The following is a 17,858-nucleotide window of genomic DNA, read 5'->3' as shown; positions in this document are numbered from 1 at the left end:
TAGGGGAAAAAAAGCATTGACCATCATAGCTCGCTTTCAATGGCGTCCTAGATACACAAGTCATACATTAGCACAGCTGATGAGGAAACGCTGAAGCATACTGAACCTTTGGTCAGCTGAGAATAGTCTTGCTTTATAGATCAGCATTCTCGTTGTTATGCACTGCGATCCCAGTTTGAGATTCTCATTTATTTAGGATACAGACTGGATTTAGCAGCCTGTCACTCAGCCCCCTCCCCCCTCTCCATGACTGGTGCCATTCACAGCTCTCAGTGACCCCTGCCGACACCACTTTCTTTGTGTAACGCTCTCTGCATGATTAGCTGAAGGACACTGCATTTGTCTGCCTTAAATATAACTGATCAGAGTTCAGTGCAATGGGAAATGTAGACGAGATGTTTCACCTAAATGGTTTGCCTTGTTATTAACAAATATGATGAACAAACAAACCAATATATACATAACTATATGAAGGCTGAAATACTGTACTTGTCAACAGTTTTGTTGTTGTAATAATAATAATAATAATAATAATAATAATAATAATAATAATAATAATAACATTGCTCGTAACTCATGTATTGTTACTATCATTAAGTTGTTATTGGATATACAAAATTTCCTATTGGTTTTATGAAAAGGAAATCTATTCATGACACATTATTTTAATATAACTTAATTACTGACTGCAGTATCTTATTATTATTATTATTATTATTATTATTATTATTATTATTATTATTATTATAACCACTACTACAGTATGCCTCTCTGTCAGAGCAGCTGTCTGATGCACATTGCCCAGGGCAGCAGTTCTAGTCTGACCAGCTCTGTGGCTCTCAGGGTTTATGTAAATGATCTGGCCTGGGAGGAGGGCAGGCACAGCAGGGGGTTATTTGAGGGGGTGCTGCGAGGCACGGCGCTGTGGTGGCTGGGAGTCTGAAGATAAACAACTGGGGGAGGTGTTTTAAACTCCTGCAGCCCCCTCACTGCCCCCTGGCCCTGGCACTCCCCCTCCTAACCACTGTATGCAGGTTCATGCTCCACTGGCTCCCCTGTCCCTCGGGAGCACATCCTCATCACTGCCTGCTTACACTCGAGGCATTTCCATATGCACAGATACACAGCACTGACATGCACACAGATACACAGTACTGACATGCACACAGATACACAGCACACAGATACACACACACCGCACTGACATGCACACTGATACACAGCACAGAGATACACAGCACTGACATGCACAGAGATACACAGCACTGACATGCACACAGATACACAGCACTGACATGCACACAGATACACAGCACTGACATGCACACAGATACACACACACACACACAGATACACAGCACTGACATGCACACAGATACACAGCACTGACATGCACACAGATACACAGCACTGACATGCACACAGATACACAGCACTGACATGCACACAGGTACACAGCACTGACATGCACACAGATACACAGCACACAGATACACACACACACACACCGCACTGACATGCACACTGATACACAGCACTGACATGCACACAGATACACAGCACACACACACACCACTAACACAGATAATACGCCACTAACATCCACACAGATACATGCCCCTAACACACACAGATACACGCCACTAACAAACACACATACAAACAGAGCACACTACTAACACACACATAGACGACTGTACATCTAAATGTTTCTTAGCATCTTACGTCCCGAAACTTCAAAGAGACAGTGGTCATTGTATAAAACATTACTGCTGGTCTTTTTTGATTCGTTTACTACAGTGTCACTCAACTATATAGGGGAAGAGCCATTCCTGGGTCATTAATCCTAGGTCCATTACTGATTAGCAAAAACACATACAATATAACAACAACAAAATACAAATCACGAACTCCCAGGAAAAGGCCCGACGTTTGGCTCCAGGTGTTCCGAGTTACTTTACAGACACAAGTCACGTGAATGCAGGACTCACTTGACTCTCCGCGCTCCCTCTCCAGGGGTGCTGACACTCCCAGGGGCAGGTTTGCGCTTGCGAGGCCTGCCGGGACCCCTCCGAGCCGGGCTGTGGGACTTCTCCTCCTTCCTGTGGGTGGGACAAGAGAGGACAGAGCGTCAAACTGGGGGTCTCCACTGTATTTGACTGCACAGCTGTTTTAAAGAGTGTGTTCTCACTGGTGGTCGTGCCTCCTCTGCAGCTTGGCGAGCTCCCTCTGCTTCTCTTTGTACTGTCTCTGCAGGTCTGCCAGCCTCATCCTCATCTCCACCTCCTGGCTGTCCATCCTGTCCATAGCACTCTTCACCGGGCACACCTACGCGTGGCAAACCACAGTTAACAATCACAGAACAGCTTGCTGGATGATGTACAGTGGGAACAGAGAAACAGCATTGAAGGAAGGAGGCCTGCATACCCCTTAGAAAAGTTTACCACGGTATTTCTACAGTTTTACCATGCTTTCCCCATGGTTATACTATGGATTTACCATAGTTTACCCTGGTTTGCCATGTTTATTAATATATGTTTTACCATACCTCGCTAATCTTTACAAAGCTTACCTATGCTTTACCAGGCTTTCACTATGTTCCATTGCACTTTGCTATGGTTCTACTGTCTCCTCTCTTTCTCCCGAGGAACACTCTCAAGTTAAAATTGAGAAATGTATTCCCCATGTGAATAAAACTATTAAAACGGTCTGGAAAATATATTGCGGATAACTTATTTCTTGTAAACACACATTATATATATATATATATATATATATATATATATATATATATATATATATATATATATATATATATATATACACAAACACACTGAGCAGCAAAAGAAACTTATCACTTATATTTGAGCATCACTTATATTTGGATAAAATTCACAAGATGTGATCGAAAAATGACAAACTCAGCAAGTGCAGTGACTTTTTATTGTGCTGATTAACAATCGACATCACAAAGATGCTGCAAAATGATCTGTCGATCTCGGGCAGGTGTTGTGACTCTTGGTCTCCCAGTTCGTGGCCTGTCATTGACAGAGTGTGTCTGGTTATACCGTCTCGCCAGATCTGAAATTGCTGGCTGTGAGCACCCAAGACGGCGAGCTGCAGTACCCTGCCCGCACTGCTCTCTTGACAGACGTGGCATATTGTGTGATTTTCTTTATTGCTTTAATTCAAGCTTGCAATTCAACAGCTGAAATCACTCCATATCCAGTGTCCAAATCAACTGTCTCACTAATTAGGTGATTAAGTGTATATGCTTCAGTCATAGTCACTCAAGCGTGTCATGGTCAAGGATGAATGATTGAGTGATCAAAAAGAAACCAAAAACATTTTGGCAATGTCCATCATTTATATACCTTATTCTTTTCGAAAATAAATGTATTACAATAGTGATAAGTTTCTTTTGATGCTCGGTGTGTGTATGTATATATATGTGTGTGCGTATGTGTGTGTGTAAAACGCATACATGTTGTTGTATGGGTTGTATTTGCAGCAGATTCCATTGGGTGTCGTGCGGGGCTCACCGGCTCATGGCAGGGAGTCCAGCTGCACTCCCTGCGCAGGTTGAAGGCTCTGCGGGCGTGGCAGGGCCTCCCGGGGCTGGGGGAGGAGAGACCGAGCTCCAGAGAGCGAGCCGCAGCCAGGGTCGCCAGGCTCTGCAGGTCAAAGGTCAGCAACTCCGCTCCTGCCATGGAGAAAGGGGGGAGGGATGTTTTCTTTTAATTACTGCGCACTGGACCTCATTAGTTAGGACAGAGGAGTGAAACCTTGTTAAAACAACTACCACCCTGTAGAAGTGCTTATGAGGCAGTTTGGGTGTCTGAATATGCCTATTTATAGGAACTATTTTGCATTAGCCAGTGATCAAGTGCGCCCTAAATGTATACAGTTTCCACGGCATCCCTTTCATACAGCGAACAATGATTTTAGCTATTAACTAGGAGCTTATCTCCCTGTCCTCTCCCGATAGAGCCTGGAGCACAGAGAGGTTACTTTGCATTTATCACTGTCATTAAGACAGGAACTCCGCTCACAGGCCCAATAATCAAATGAGCCTTGAATATTCATTGCAGCCCAGGCTGGCCCCAGGCCGTGCTGGAGATTGTATGGTGCTCTGTTGAATTTGAGGATTGCTGTGTTCTCTGCTTTCTGCAATTACTCTACCCTGACTGCTGCACCAGGCGGGGGTGGGGGGTGTCGACAGTGTTTATTGAGCTATCTATTTCTTCTCACTGAGCGCTTACTTGAAGCTAGAAAACAACACTCTGATCGCATTGTGCTGTGGCATATGCACATTTTTACAGTTTTCCACTGTTGGACGAATGCAGATACTGTACAGCAACAACCAAAACCACACGCTGGATTCTCTGTGGAGGCTGAGAGTGAGGCTGGAGGGGAGGGTAGCTGCTTTATATATTCCAGACTACTTTGGATCAGAGGTGAAAATGAGAACGCAGTGCACTTCATCTTTTAGCAGACGGACAGGCTCTGTTTGGCCAAATAAATGTCAAGTTACAGTCTGGTCTGCTTGGAGGCTGCTACTGTCCTTGAGAAGAAAGGGCAAATGATGTCAGCTGGGAACAAATAGCACTATGATGTCAGCGACGGCCAGGCTGGGCTTGGATTTCCGGACCTGCCTGACATCACCTCTGCGTGATTAGCTACAGCAGCCTGGCGGAATCAATTTCTCCCACAGAGCGCAAGCTTTGGGGCTGATGAGGGCCTGAGAGCTGGGGATGATTGAAGGGGGGGGGGGGGCAGGACCTGTTGCATCACCAGGGGGTTCCAATCTACTTAAAAGCAGGGGTGAGGCGCACAGTGCCATCCCACAGGGTAATCTACATCATCCCAGGATGGGAGACTGGGGGCGCCAATCCATTTTGAAGAAATACAAATAAAAAGAAGAATCCCTCATTAAAAACTATAAATCAAGGGTTAATTTTGTGCCGGATCACTCTACCTTTTTGTCTGACAAGCAAGAATTATATCAAAAGATGAATCCTAAAAAATTGAAAAGAAAAGAAAAGAACTATATACATATCATGTACAATAAAAACTATTTCCTGTTCCATGAATTGAATGACATAGTGTACAACTGTAACAATATAGCGTTCTTTACAACAGTCTTGTCGCTCCTGTTCATCTGGTTAGTTGGCCCGCCACTGGTATTGTTCAAACAATGAGGCGCAAAAACCAGAACACCAAGCAGATGAGAGTTACTGAAAATCAAGATCAGTACATTAGGTCTAGAAACAAAAATGCTATCCATCTATAATGGCCTTAAAAAACTGAATGTTATGCTAATCTTCTGCAGAGAACACAAAGAGTTAAACGCATGTATGTATTTTGCTCCAAATAAAAACTTTTTCTAAACTTTTTCATCTGTGTTTGTGTGCAAGAGCTGCAGAAAGGAAACAGCTCTGTCGGTGAGTGTCTGAGCAAGCGAGCGAGCGAGCGACACAGAGAGGAAGACCTTGATTACACAGAGCCAGTTCCCTGGCAGGATCCGATATTGTGTGACAGGAGAAGCACAGGCCCCTGCGTTCAGCTGGCAGCCCCACAGGGAGCGGAGAGGGGGGCTCTGCTGTTATCTCTGCCACGCACAAAGGCAGCGTGCTGTGTCGGCGGAAAAACTTTATAGGGGGGCTGGTCTTTTGGTCTTTCATGTAGAAGAAAAACAAAAATAAATATCATGCTTTGGTAGAGTCAGGTTTTTGGACTACTGAATGCAGGTCTGATATCAAAGAGCGCGTTATTGCTCTTGATGTAGTTTTTTTCTGCTAGTCCCCCCCCCCCCCCCCCCCCATTGTTGGTAAATGAAACAAAACCAAAACTAAACTTTTAAAACAATACAACCTTAAAATTGCCAGCTATCATACCAGTCTCTCCAGACGTCAAAACTGGATCTCTGGGTCTAGAATACAAATTCAATTTATTAAATCTCACTGTCAAAACATCCCTCACCTTCACTCTCCCCTGCCCTGCTCCTCTGCTGCTGCAGCTCCAGATCCACCAGCTCACTCAGCAGTGCTATCCCGTGGCTCCCTGAGCAGGGGTGAAAGCCTGAGGTCTGTGGTTGGTTGGCAATGGGGGGTGTCGGAGAGATATGTCCCTCTGCGCTGAGGCTGGCTGCGATGAGCAGGTCCAGGCCGGTGTTGGGGCCCAGTAACCAGCCTGTCACCATGGTCCGGTCCGCCCGATCTCCTGAGGTATTGTGGGTAAGAGTGTCACCCTGTGGTGAGGGGCTGTCCCAGGTATCCCCAGGGGCTTCGCTGGGGGTATTCCTCCCTGACTCCGAGGCAGTGGTGTCAGCTACTGCTTCTGGGGAGGATGGGGTAGCCCCAGCAGGCATGAGGTCCTGGTAAACCTTGCTTTCTTCTCCTTCCACCGGCCCGTCCTTTCCCTCCTCCTCTTTCTCCTCTTCATCCTTTCTTTCCTCCCCAGACTCCATCACTTGTGCGCATTCTGAAGAGGAGCCTTCCACCTCGGTTTGCACCACAGAAGGGGAAGCGGGGGGAGTCGGAGAAGGGGCAAGGAGCTCAGAGATCCCCCCCTCTGTTCCGGGGCAATGGAACAGTCCACTGGACTCCAGCTCTGGGGAGGCACAGCAGCCCTCAACCCCTCCCCCTTCCACCCCGCCTCCGGGTTGTACTGTCCCAGAGCCCGCCTCCTCCTCCTGCACCAACGTCCTCAAGGGGGCATTGCCCTCCTCACACACAGACTCCTCCCCCAAGGGGAGTGGCCTTGGAGCAGGTTCAGCTGGCTCCGTCTGCATGGCTTGCAGGTCGGCCGGTTCAGCCAATCGTACATCCTGAGGGGAGGGGCCGCTGCTGTAACCCATAGCAACGGCCGGGTAGGTGTATCCAGGTGGCAGGTCTAACAGAAAATAAATAAATAAATAAAAAATAGGAAAGTTGAAATTAATGCTTTATTATATCTATCATTATAAAGCAAAACCAATACATATAGAGCCACAAGACCACTTTCTAAGTTACAGCAGGGCTATGGGAATGAGAGGTCAAGTCTGCTCTGTTTCCACAGGGGCTTATACTATAGAATATATAATATTAAGTACATATGGATAAAAACAAGCAGGCAGACAGTTAAGCTTGCATAGATAAACAGACCGATAGATTAGTTGGACGGATAGATTTATAATAGGGAAATAAAATAAACTCTAGACACCGAGTTTTAAAAGGGAAAGTTAACCGTGTAAAGCAGGTATACCAGCATATGTGTGTGTGTGTGTGTGTGTGCGTGTGCGTGTGTGCGCGTATGCGCGTGTGTGTGCGTGTGTGCGCGTGCGTGTGTGTGTGTGCGTGTGTGTGTGCGCGTGTGTGTGCGGGTGTTGGGGCGAGCGATCCAGTGTGTACATGTGTGTGGATATTGATGACGCTGCTCTCCTGGAGTGTGATTACAGAGCCCGGGAGGACGGCAGATCTAGAGGTCCTGCCGGCCCCCTCACCCCCCTTTCCTCCTCTTTCAGGCGTGTTATTGATGGGATTCATCCTCCCCCTTGACAACACCGCCAGATGAATGTGCATCCTTCCACTGGCTCCTGCTCAAGGACCCCTGAAGGATAAGGAGGCCCTGTCTGCAGTCTCACTGACCCCCACCGTCCTCCCCCTCTCTGACTGTTCCGACAGCCCCCTCTCCTCTCTCCTCAAATATACTTTACTTTGGGGGCAGATAATTTGGAAGAGGATGATACAAAATTATTATTATTATTATTATTATTATTATTTTTTATTTTTACTTGGTAGGTATTTAACAATTTAATAGACTGCACTACATTCAATAATTCTTCTGGATGTTATGCTCATGACAGTCAAATAAAGCCTGGTACTTAACATGTCTAAAGGTGAACGGACCTGATATATATATATATATTTTTAAAACTTTATATTGTAATATTCAATAGTGCAATATTTAATATCATTGTCATTTTGAAACTAAAACACTTGAATGTTAGTGCTCACCTAAGTGTGCTAACTTAATGGTTCCTGATTTTGGGAAAGCACACCCAACTGAGCATGAGCACTCAAGTGTTTCTTTTAAATAAGGGCTAAGATTTATTAAAGGAACCCCTGACCCCTGTACTTTGTAACCCTGCCCCCACCCTCCCTACATTTCTCACTCGCTCTACCAGTGAGAAGACAGGCACTTTTCAAGATCTAACCTTGAGAAGTACGACAAGACATTCTCTCTTTCTAAATTCACTTTGTCTTCAGATGTAACAAAAGAGCTGGGTGCTGAGGGATGAGATACAGTCCTTTATAAGAACTGAAAGGAATACTAGCTCATTTTCATCCTCTTTTGACTTCTTGCCCCTACGTGTAAAACTCACACCAGTATTAGAACCTCCTGCAGTTCAATATATTCTTTGATTGGTAATAACTGAGCAATCTCTTATAACACCCACTGTTTTCCTAATTAAATATTCACATTACCATACACAATAAAGACCTATTTACAGCACTCAGTATTAAGGTACAGCGTGGCAGAGAATGGAGTGTTTCAGTGTCCAGTGTTAAGGTTGTGGGTAGCGACAGCACTGGACAGCTGGGAATGGAGAGTGTAGTGCTCATCACTACAGGTGCAAGGTGACAGAGAGATTTCTCAGAAATTGCTCTCCAATAATTCACCAGTTCTTAAACCTCCCATGGCAGGCATTGAAATTGAATGTTTAAAGCCCCTTTGGCAGCCATATATTAGCAGCTCCCACTGATCTGGGGAGTGTTCTTTTTTTGTAATGCATCATACAGAAATAGATCTAACAAAAGCATCTCCTTACCTGGCTCTAGGGATTGTGGGTAGTCCTGAGGCGGCTGCCCCTCCCCTCTCTTGTCCTGTGGTTCCGCCCCCTTGTTGGTGTGCGAGGGGGCGGGGCTGAGGGCAGGGGAGCGGGGGGTGGTGGCGGGGCTGGGCGCAAGGCAGGGAGTGCAGGGCGTGCTCTTGGGGTGGGGCCGCAGGGAGGGAGTGCGAGAGCAGGGGGACAGCCTGGCTGCACAGCCCGCCGTGGGAGGCACGCTCTTGGCGGGGGTGTAGGAGAATGGCTTGGTGCTCTTTAGGGTCCTCTGTGTGAGGAGATCCTCCAGCTCCATCGGGGGGTCCTCGGGCTTCCTCTGGGGCTGCAGGGAGGAGGCAGAGAGATGAGAATGTGCACTGTATATGGTAATGTCATACAGGGGTGCCAGGCCAGCAGACCTGGGGCTTAGTTACAAATGCAATTGTGCAAATCGTAATTAATTGTAATGACAATGTAATTGTAATTGTAATTGAACCCTGGCACACCGGTGTAATTGTACTCATACTGTATAATTAATCGATTGCAGTTCAGTTCTGCATTTATTTGTCATTCAATCATTATTCTTGTATTTTCAACCACTTTTGGTGACCTCATTTGGTTGAAAAAAATAAAAGTGTAGTATGTTCCTGTATTTGAACCTGTGATTAACTGCTTGATTAATAGCATTGTAATTGCAGCTTCAGCAAAGAATTCTACAGGAATTGGCATTAGAATTGACCCGAGGTGTGATTGTAAGTTTCCCATTAATTTCCTAAATATTTAAATTTTTGGAATTGTTTGTCACCAATCAGAAAAGCTATCCTAAGAAAACCTCCCCCTCTCTTTGATCATTTACTGCAACCTGTATCTGTGTTAGGACTGCATGCATACAGCATTGCATATAGAATTTTTGAAAATGAAATAAATGAAGACTACACGAAGCAAACATATGCATTTGGCCTGCCTGTTTTTGACAACGTTTCACAGTTTAGGCACACCTCTAAATATGTAACACTTTTATATGGTTACTCTCTAAACTATTAACACCTCTAAATTAAAATGTACAGCTTATCATTTTGCTTTGAGCTTAAAATGGTGCTTGTTTTGTATTTTACACTTCTCAGAAAGAATGTGAAAAATATACCTCCCTTCCAATAAACCAGCACGGAAACACAACGTTTTCAATCCCCCGGCATGACGACTACAAACTGAAACGACTTCTCACCGTTATTCTTCACTTTCTTTAAACCTCAAGAAAGAGACAGAGCCTTTTCTAGGAATCAAGCCTGCGGATTCAAACTGCTATCCTTCTAAGAACTAACAGGCCCTGATCACACTGTTCACCCCCCACACTGAGCCTTTTCTAAGAACTTAAAGAACTTTTGATATTCCCCCTAAGTCACCACAACATGGGCTTAGAGACTGTTCCCAGAATTGCCATGTAAGCATTGGGAAAGATAAAAAAACAATATAATATAAATATAATATAAAAATTGGGGGCGGGAGAAGAATTAAAACATATGGAATAAATCACCAGCCACTGAAGCACGGAGTGACCCAAGAGGAATCTCAATGTGTTTCTGAGCTGGTTAATCCTAATGTTCTCAGAGGGACAGGACAGACGATAGGATTGCACAGTGGTTTTACAGAAACCAGTGTGGTGTGGTGTGGTGGAGAGGGACACACAGGGGTATCAGAAATAGGGGTTAGTTAAAATGTGTGCCATTAATCACATTGTAATTACGCACTTGGTTGCATAGCAATATCACTGTAAATAAGCAGCAGCGTGTGTAATTAGAGCGCGATTACAAAAGGTTTTAGCAACTTTTTTTAAACTTTCAGCTTGCAATTACACATGTTGTTACACAGTAACTCTACAAACATGTACGGAATTGCAATGTAGTAACGGCTAATTATTGTAAGGCGCAAGCCTTTGAAGGCAACACTGGTACATGTACGAGTCAGTAACTGAAGCAGTCAGTGCAAGTACGTGCAGTCTTGGAAGTAAGCGGCTTACACGGTGGGCATTGTGTTTCAAGTGTCAGGTATCAAAGCATTTTACAGGGTACCTGTTACCAGTTGGGATCTCGACTGCAGGGGAGAGGTGGTTCTGCAGTTACCTGTATTTGGGAGTGTCTTTGCTGCATCTCCAGGGCTCTCTGTTGCTGCTGCTGCTGCTGCTGCTGCTGCTGTTGCTGTTGGTGGTGCTGATGCTGCTGGTGCTGCTGTATCGCGTACAGCTCCTGTTGCCGTAGAAACTGGGATCGCGAGTACATGCTGGGCAGCTGTGCGGGGTGCTGCATGTGAGAGCCGGGGCCCCGTGCGCCGTACATCGGGGGCCACAGAGAGGGCTGTTCCATCACGTCTGCAGAGAGAAGCAGCGTACTCAGACACACAGCACAGGGCCCACCCCCTATTCATCTACCCAGCCGACAGAACATACTGTATCATTATCTACTGAGATGCACATAATGGGATTTAGACAGCGTCCTGTCGAAATACCACTGGCCTTTAACTCTACATTAATGGGTCTGGAGTTCTCTCCCATCACTAAGTTTACAAAAGGGCAATGGAATTCAGACCGTGTGTAAATAAAGACATAAAAATGATTATAGCTTTGTGAATAGGAGCTCAGGTGTAATGTTGAACGGAAACTGCTGACTGTGTTTGTTTGTGCTCATTGTTCCTGCTGAACACTGGACGTCAATACATAATGAAGCAAACCCCCTCAGACTGTTTTAGTGGTCCCACAGGATGGACTGTTAACACAACTGCATTAACACCACTGCAGAATATTCCCTCTACTCCCACACAGAGCTGTGCCAGCGCATGTAGGCAGGCGGAGAGGCCCGTTCCCACGTTTGATAAATCTCTGTTCATGGCTGTGACAATGGCAGCCTAGTGGAAGCGATATGTTACCAGCAGCTGAATCGTTTTATGATAAAACATTGTGTATCCTTGGAATTCAGCCCACGTTTTTCAGCAAGGCACTTCTATAACATTTATCAATGTGTATGTAAATTCTCTACCCCCCCCCCCCCATTACCCTGTGCAGCGCCAGGGACTTATGTTCTAAAAGATTACCCTGACTGGGCTAATGTTTCCCAGGGGGAAGGGTTCTGTGGATGCACTTCCTTTTTCTCCTGGAACTCCAACAGTGCAAGGAAGGAAATGTGCCACTAAAGAGCAGCAACACTAATTACATTTAACAGCCAGGCTGCTAAACAAGAGGAGCGAATGGACTGTAGATCAAATCTCCTGTTCACAGGATTTGATCTGCAGCGCAGCACACATTTCAGAGTAAATAACAAATGGGGAGAGGGAAATAATCCCTTACATTTACACTGTAAAATGTATAAAAACCTGTTGCTCATTGGTTTCCATCATGATCTGATAGTAAGAGATCGGTTGGCAGATATAGTTTCTACAGATTGCTTGCAAATGCAATAGTACTAGATCAGATCGCAGAGGTTTAGAATTTCTAAACACTTTCAAATGACATCATGCTTTTATTTCCGAGCACTTTGATTTACAGTCTTTTATTACAGGAAGATTTCAAAATCACCAGTTTGTACACAGAAAGCGTTGGGAAATCTTTCTGCTGTTAACTGGCTGTAAATCTAAAATGTATTAGAAGGTTTACCGTAGCCATAATTTCATTTCTGTGTTCATATTTTTACATATCCAATGGTGTCCAGAATTTAGCAGAGATTTAGTGAAATCCGATTTAGTGAAAGTCAAACTGCAGCCTTAATGGGTCTGGTGTATATTCCAATGAGCTAAACAGCAGCCCATTTTAATAACACTGCCATTCAAATCCATTAAAAAACTTTCAGAAAGAGGTGTTAGTTATCAAAGAGTCCATTTTAAATGCTTTCCGTGATGTTCGCTGTTTAGACTGAATACCCCAAAACCTACCAGGACTGATTATAAAGCAGTGTACTGTACCGAGGTGGTGTGTGGCGGGGTGTGCAGACGGCTCACTGGGCAGCACGACCAGCTGGCCAGAGGGGTCCTGAGGAAGAGGCAGCACAGGCTGCAGGGGGCTGGGCATCGCCGCGGAGAAGCCAGGGGGGAGATTCTGGTGGAGAGCAGCGTGGCTGAGCCCTGCAGACAGACAGGGGGCTCCATTTAGCTGTTTTTTAAACATTTTTAATTTTCAAGAAAATATAAATTAAAGCACCAAGCTTAGCAAATGTGGATCAGTTTATACTAGCATGTCACTGAGGGAGATTCAAACAAAAAATTGCAAAATTTTGGGTAACAGTTTAAATGAAGTGTCTCTAATTACTGTGTATTTACATAGTAGTTACTTAATAAATACATGTGTACTTACACATAATTACAATGTTATTATGCAGAGTTACAAGGTACTTATTGTGTAAATCTTTTTGCACGCTATAACCCCAATCATATCCCTAACCCTAACCCTTTTCTGATACAATTGTGTACCATCATATATAGTGCAAAAAGCAGTGGAGCTTTACTGAGGAGTTATTACTATGGAGAATAAAATCTACTTTTGTCAAATTGTAGTTTATAATAATAGGTTTTATAACGACTGTAATTGCACATGATGCAACCCAACTCTTTTCTGTATGATAATCCAAGGCTTTCTTGAGCAATAACAGATTGTTACTGAAGTACAAGACTGACCGTAGGAATGACCGGTCATCCACAAGGAGGGACTTCCTGTCCGTGGCATCCAATGGTGATGTGCTGGATGGGCGTGTGCCGCAGGGTCAGCTCCTAATTGGCTGGCCTGCAGGGAAGTTCCGCCTGGCACCATGAGGTGGGGGGTAAGGTCTCCATGGCAACTGCTGGAAGGATGGATTCTGGCAAATTCCACCCGCTCTTTGTTCTCCCTGATTTAAAAAATGAATTAAAGTTAGCAACAGTTTTAGACTCCAGTTAGATCGCATACCTATTTATCTGAATGCCGTGGTTCCAGCGGATATTCAATGACAGTCCATAACAATTGCAAAATTAAAACTAAATTGAAATGCTAATTTGGCTCTTGTTCATATAATTAAATGTTAAAAGTAAGTATCTTACTCCATTGTTTAAAACCAATGTTATTCAAGCCCTGAAATTACAAGCTTGTGGGGGTGATGTAGGAGTAACGAGAGCGTGAACGGTGACGCAAGATAGAAAACAGATACACAGGAGGACAGGATAGACGTACTGGTATGCAGATGATGATAGAAAGGTGGATACATGACACAAGATTAATCATATTGCTTCCCAGAACCAGCCTGCAGCTCCACACAGAGATATTGTATAAAGGTGGCTCTTGGGAAGCATATCTAGATGGACAAGCAGCTAGACAAATATTGAGAAGACAGAGAGGGTTATATACACTGCACTCCAGCAACAAGTGGGACACTAGTGGGATCTGATCAGCCAGTCTCAATCCAGTACAGATAGACAGGCAGGCTCACAGACAGACAGACAGACAGGATCGCTGACCTGATGAAGAGTTCTCGGTCCCGGTCCAGGCAGGGTAGTCCCAGCTGATCCTCACAGAGCCTCTTCCTCTCCTCCTCCCCCTCAGCATCCAGAGGGAACAGCGAGCGCGGGACTCCTGCACACAGAGATGCAGTGAGAGCTGAGCACAGAGACACACTCACAGTGCTGTGAGCTCTCTATTACAGGTGAACACCGAGTATGGAACTCCTACACACAACAACTACATGTATGTCTTATTAAACTAATAAAACCAGGAATGGATCAAAGTGCTATGCAATGGGAGTCTTCATTTCCAACCCTGCACTACTGCCAGTCAAATCAGCCACACCCAGTATAGGCACGTACAAGAAAACAGCAGCTTTAGTTGTAAAATACAAGTTCCTTACCTTTCATGGCTGGCAGCACCCTGCCCTGCCGACTGTGCCCGGGATGCCCGTCGGGTGGGCGGTTCTGCGGCTCTCTCTGCCTGGCAACAGCCACCGCTATGCCCACAGGAGGCTGGCGCACCTCCCCCTCACCGTGGGGTCCATCACCCGTCTCTCTGCCCCGGCCCCCACCGCAATCCTGCCGCTCCGAATCGTGGGGAGGGCCCTTCCTTGGCGGCAGAGGCTGCTTGGCGTCCTGCAGGGCACAGCTGGAGCTGCTGCTGTTGCTACTATTGCTGCTGCTGGCAGTTTTGAGGCTGCCCAGGCCCCCAAACGGGCTCTTCTGGGCCAGCAAGAGGGGCTGCTGCTGGCTGCTGTACTTCAGAAGGCTCTTCATAGCTGAGCTCTCCCCTTGAGAGGCTTGGGTCTCCTGCTGGCTGGAGCTATGGGGGGGCATCCCTTGTTGTTGTTGCTGCTGCTGCTGCTGCTGCTGCTGTTGTTGTTGCTGTTGATTTTGTTGACTCTGCTGTCTGCTGCTGCTGCTGAAAGGATCCAGGTAGTTTTTCCTCTGCTCTTCCTCGGCCTGGATCTGCTGCCCCCTCACTGCCCAGTGGGGCAGGTGTTGCTGCCCGCTGTTGCCAAACCCAAGGGATGCCAGCTCCAGCTTCCTCTTCATCTCCTGCCCGCTGTTGCCCAGGTCGCCCCCTGCTTCCGGACCGGGCCTGTGCTGCTGGTGCCTGATGCGAGCCACCTTCTGCCCACCCCGCTCTAAAGTGCAGCCGCTCCCATTAACACGGCCCTGATGTTGACCTCCTTTACTGGTCAGCCCTTCGGATGATTGAGTAGTAGGGGCAGGACCTGAGTGGGAACAGTCCTGGAAGGGAGGGGTGCTAATGTAAAGGCCGCTTTTCCCCGAATGGTTCCCCGAGTGGCCTCCCTTCGCCCCCTGAGGGAGGGAGGGTCTGAACAGGTCCATGTCGGCGCTGTTGATGCATTCGAGACTACGGGATCGCGCACTTTGATTCTGTTGTTGCTGCTGCTGCTGCTGCTGCTGCTGTTGTAAGTGGTGATGGTGACTTTGAAGCCAATCAGAAGCCTTATCTGCCTTCCCGTAGGGCTGCTGCTGTTGCTTTCTCTGGCAGCTGCTCGGAGGCGCCCCGTTATTATGTCCATTGTTTTTCTCCAGTGTCCTATCCTTGGCACTGCCCCCACCCCCACCCCGGCAATCGGGGTTGTCCAGCTGGAAGGGCCCGCTGTTCTTGTCCCCCAAGTGTCCGACAGAAGGCACGAAGGTGGGCCCGGTGACTTTCAGCTCACGCCCAGTGGCGCCCCCTTTGTCCTGGGAGGAGTGTGTGGTAAGAGGGGGCGGAGGTGGGGGGCAGTAGAAATCGGGGTGGTGCGGGTGGTGGTGGTGGTGGTGATGGTGAGGGTGGTGAGGGTGAGCGGTGTGTAGCTGGAGGCAGGGGAACCCACCTGCACCTCCTGCCCCCGCCGCAGAGCTCATGGACAGGGGAGGGGGGACAGAGTAGGAGTGGTGGAGCATCTGCCGGCTCTCCAAGCAGTCCTGGGGGTGCCCGCTTAACCGCATCTCACCGCTATTGCTGTTACTGTTACCTGTACTATTGCCATTCTTGGCACAGCGGCTACTGCTGCCCCCTCCAACGTGCCTGGTCTGGGCACCCCCACCCCCACAGCTTAACATGGCACTCTTAGTGTTGGTGTTGCCACCAGATTCTCCATTCAGCATCTTGGAATTCACCAGGCAGGCACTGAGGTGCTTCCCCCTGCCCAGCGAGTCCTCTTTGCAGTGGCCGCTCTCGGGAGGCAGGCTCGCTTTGTGTCGCTCCAGTGCTCTGTTGCTTTCCTCTTCCAGCGAGGCTTGCTGCTGCTGCTGTTGGTGATGATGATGTTGATGATGCTGTTGCTGTTGCTGCTGTTGCTGCTGCTGCTGCCTTTCTTTAGCCTCTTGCTTACTGGCCCTCTCTTTCTCTTTCGAGCCCAGCGCCACCGCCCTCTCGCCCCCTTCCTTCAGGCTCTTGTGCAGGCCGCCCCCTCCCCCTCCTGAGTCCCGCTCACGGCTGCAGGACCCCAGAGGGTGCCCTGGCGCTGCCCGCGAGATAGCCGGGAATCCGTGATTGGCTGAGAGCAGCGTTGGCTGGGAGGGGAGGCTTCTCAGGTAGAAGTTATCTGAGAGGGGGAAAAACAAACAAAAAAAAAATTTGCATTGAACGTTTTGACAGTGGAACTTACATCAATTAATCAGGTGATAAATTATGACTAAAGCATTACTAAATAAGCACAACTGTAAATTCTGAATTGAGAATTTGTTTTAATTCAACTAATTGAACTGCTATTAATAAAATGACTTTCCTATTCCAGAACCCTTTATCAATTTAGCAAACACAATGTTAATTGTACAGAGCTGGCCAGACTAGCAGGACCTGGGCTCCAGCAGACGGGATAGCACATTGGCTGGAATGATCTTTTATAACATGGATTACTGTAGGGTGTAAACTTACCTTTCTGTGTGTCATAGAAACGGTGCTGCCCGTACAGGACGCTGCTGTTGCTGTGGTGATCCAAGTGGCTCATGGGAAGAAAGGTGGAGGCCAGACTGCCTGAAAAGCGGGGATACCCCGGGGCTGCTGAGAGAGAGAGAGAGAGAGAGAGAGAGAGAGAGAGAGAGAGAGAGAGAGAGAGAGAGAGAGAGAGAGAGAGAGAGAGAGAGAGAGAGAGAGAGAGAGAGAGAGAGAGAGAGAGAGAGAGAGAGAGAGAGAGAGAGAGAGAGAGAGAGAGAGAGAGAGAGAGAGAGAGAGAGAGAGAGAGAGATGGGATATTAGTGGAAGCCCGACAGCCTCAGAGAGGACGGTGGTATTGCATTGCTTTCAGGAAGTGCAAACAAAAAGGCAATGCTCTCGGTCTGAGACAGTATAGTCTGAGGAATTTATTAAGTCTGGTTTGAACAAAAAACGGAACTGTTTATGGCCCCAGTGGACTGGAATTTAAACACCCCTGTGCTTTTCCTGAGTAGTTCACAGTTCACAAAAAGAGCTTATCTACAGGTAGATCAGTCCTGAAATAAATATCTAGACTGCTTATAGATCAGCCTATGTGGGTGGGTTTGGATTGCTTTCTGGCTAAGGGGGGTCTACTGCTGATGTGTTTATATGAAAGGGGGTTGCTGCTCTTAGACAGCAGCCAGTGGCTTAACGTCTGTG

The 17,858-nt window shown here is 46.8% G+C and overlaps 1 protein-coding gene across 8 annotated transcripts in view; it reads right to left on the bottom strand.

The window, feature by feature from the left end:
• LOC117424080 (BAH and coiled-coil domain-containing protein 1-like) overlaps nucleotides 1-17,858 on the bottom strand; it is a 97,870-nt gene that overhangs the window by 16,351 nt on the left and 63,661 nt on the right. For 6 of the 8 annotated variants that reach the window (XM_058992385.1, XM_058992383.1, XM_058992384.1 and 3 more), the window contains 11 exons: nucleotides 17,160-17,285; nucleotides 14,662-16,827; nucleotides 14,276-14,390; nucleotides 13,463-13,671; nucleotides 12,755-12,913; nucleotides 10,927-11,171; nucleotides 8,813-9,149; nucleotides 5,983-6,894; nucleotides 3,543-3,703; nucleotides 2,192-2,328; nucleotides 1,992-2,102 (listed from right to left, as the gene is read on the bottom strand). In XM_058992385.1, coding sequence (XP_058848368.1) covers nucleotides 1,992-2,102; nucleotides 2,192-2,328; nucleotides 3,543-3,703; nucleotides 5,983-6,894; nucleotides 8,813-9,149; nucleotides 10,927-11,171; nucleotides 12,755-12,913; nucleotides 13,463-13,671; nucleotides 14,276-14,390; nucleotides 14,662-16,827; nucleotides 17,160-17,285 — 4,678 coding nt within the window. The remainder of the gene's footprint in view (nucleotides 1-1,991; nucleotides 2,103-2,191; nucleotides 2,329-3,542; nucleotides 3,704-5,982; nucleotides 6,895-8,812; nucleotides 9,150-10,926; nucleotides 11,172-12,754; nucleotides 12,914-13,462; nucleotides 13,672-14,275; nucleotides 14,391-14,661; nucleotides 16,828-17,159; nucleotides 17,286-17,858) is intronic. The other 2 variants (XM_058992388.1, XM_058992389.1) reach the window with 1 other exon arrangement.

Source organism: Acipenser ruthenus, chromosome 19 (genome assembly GCF_902713425.1).
Source record: "Acipenser ruthenus chromosome 19, fAciRut3.2 maternal haplotype, whole genome shotgun sequence".
NCBI classification, from domain to species: Eukaryota; Metazoa; Chordata; class Actinopteri; order Acipenseriformes; family Acipenseridae; genus Acipenser; species Acipenser ruthenus.
Note: the sequence above shows the minus strand (reverse complement) of the source record. Positions and strands in the feature narration are given on the sequence as shown.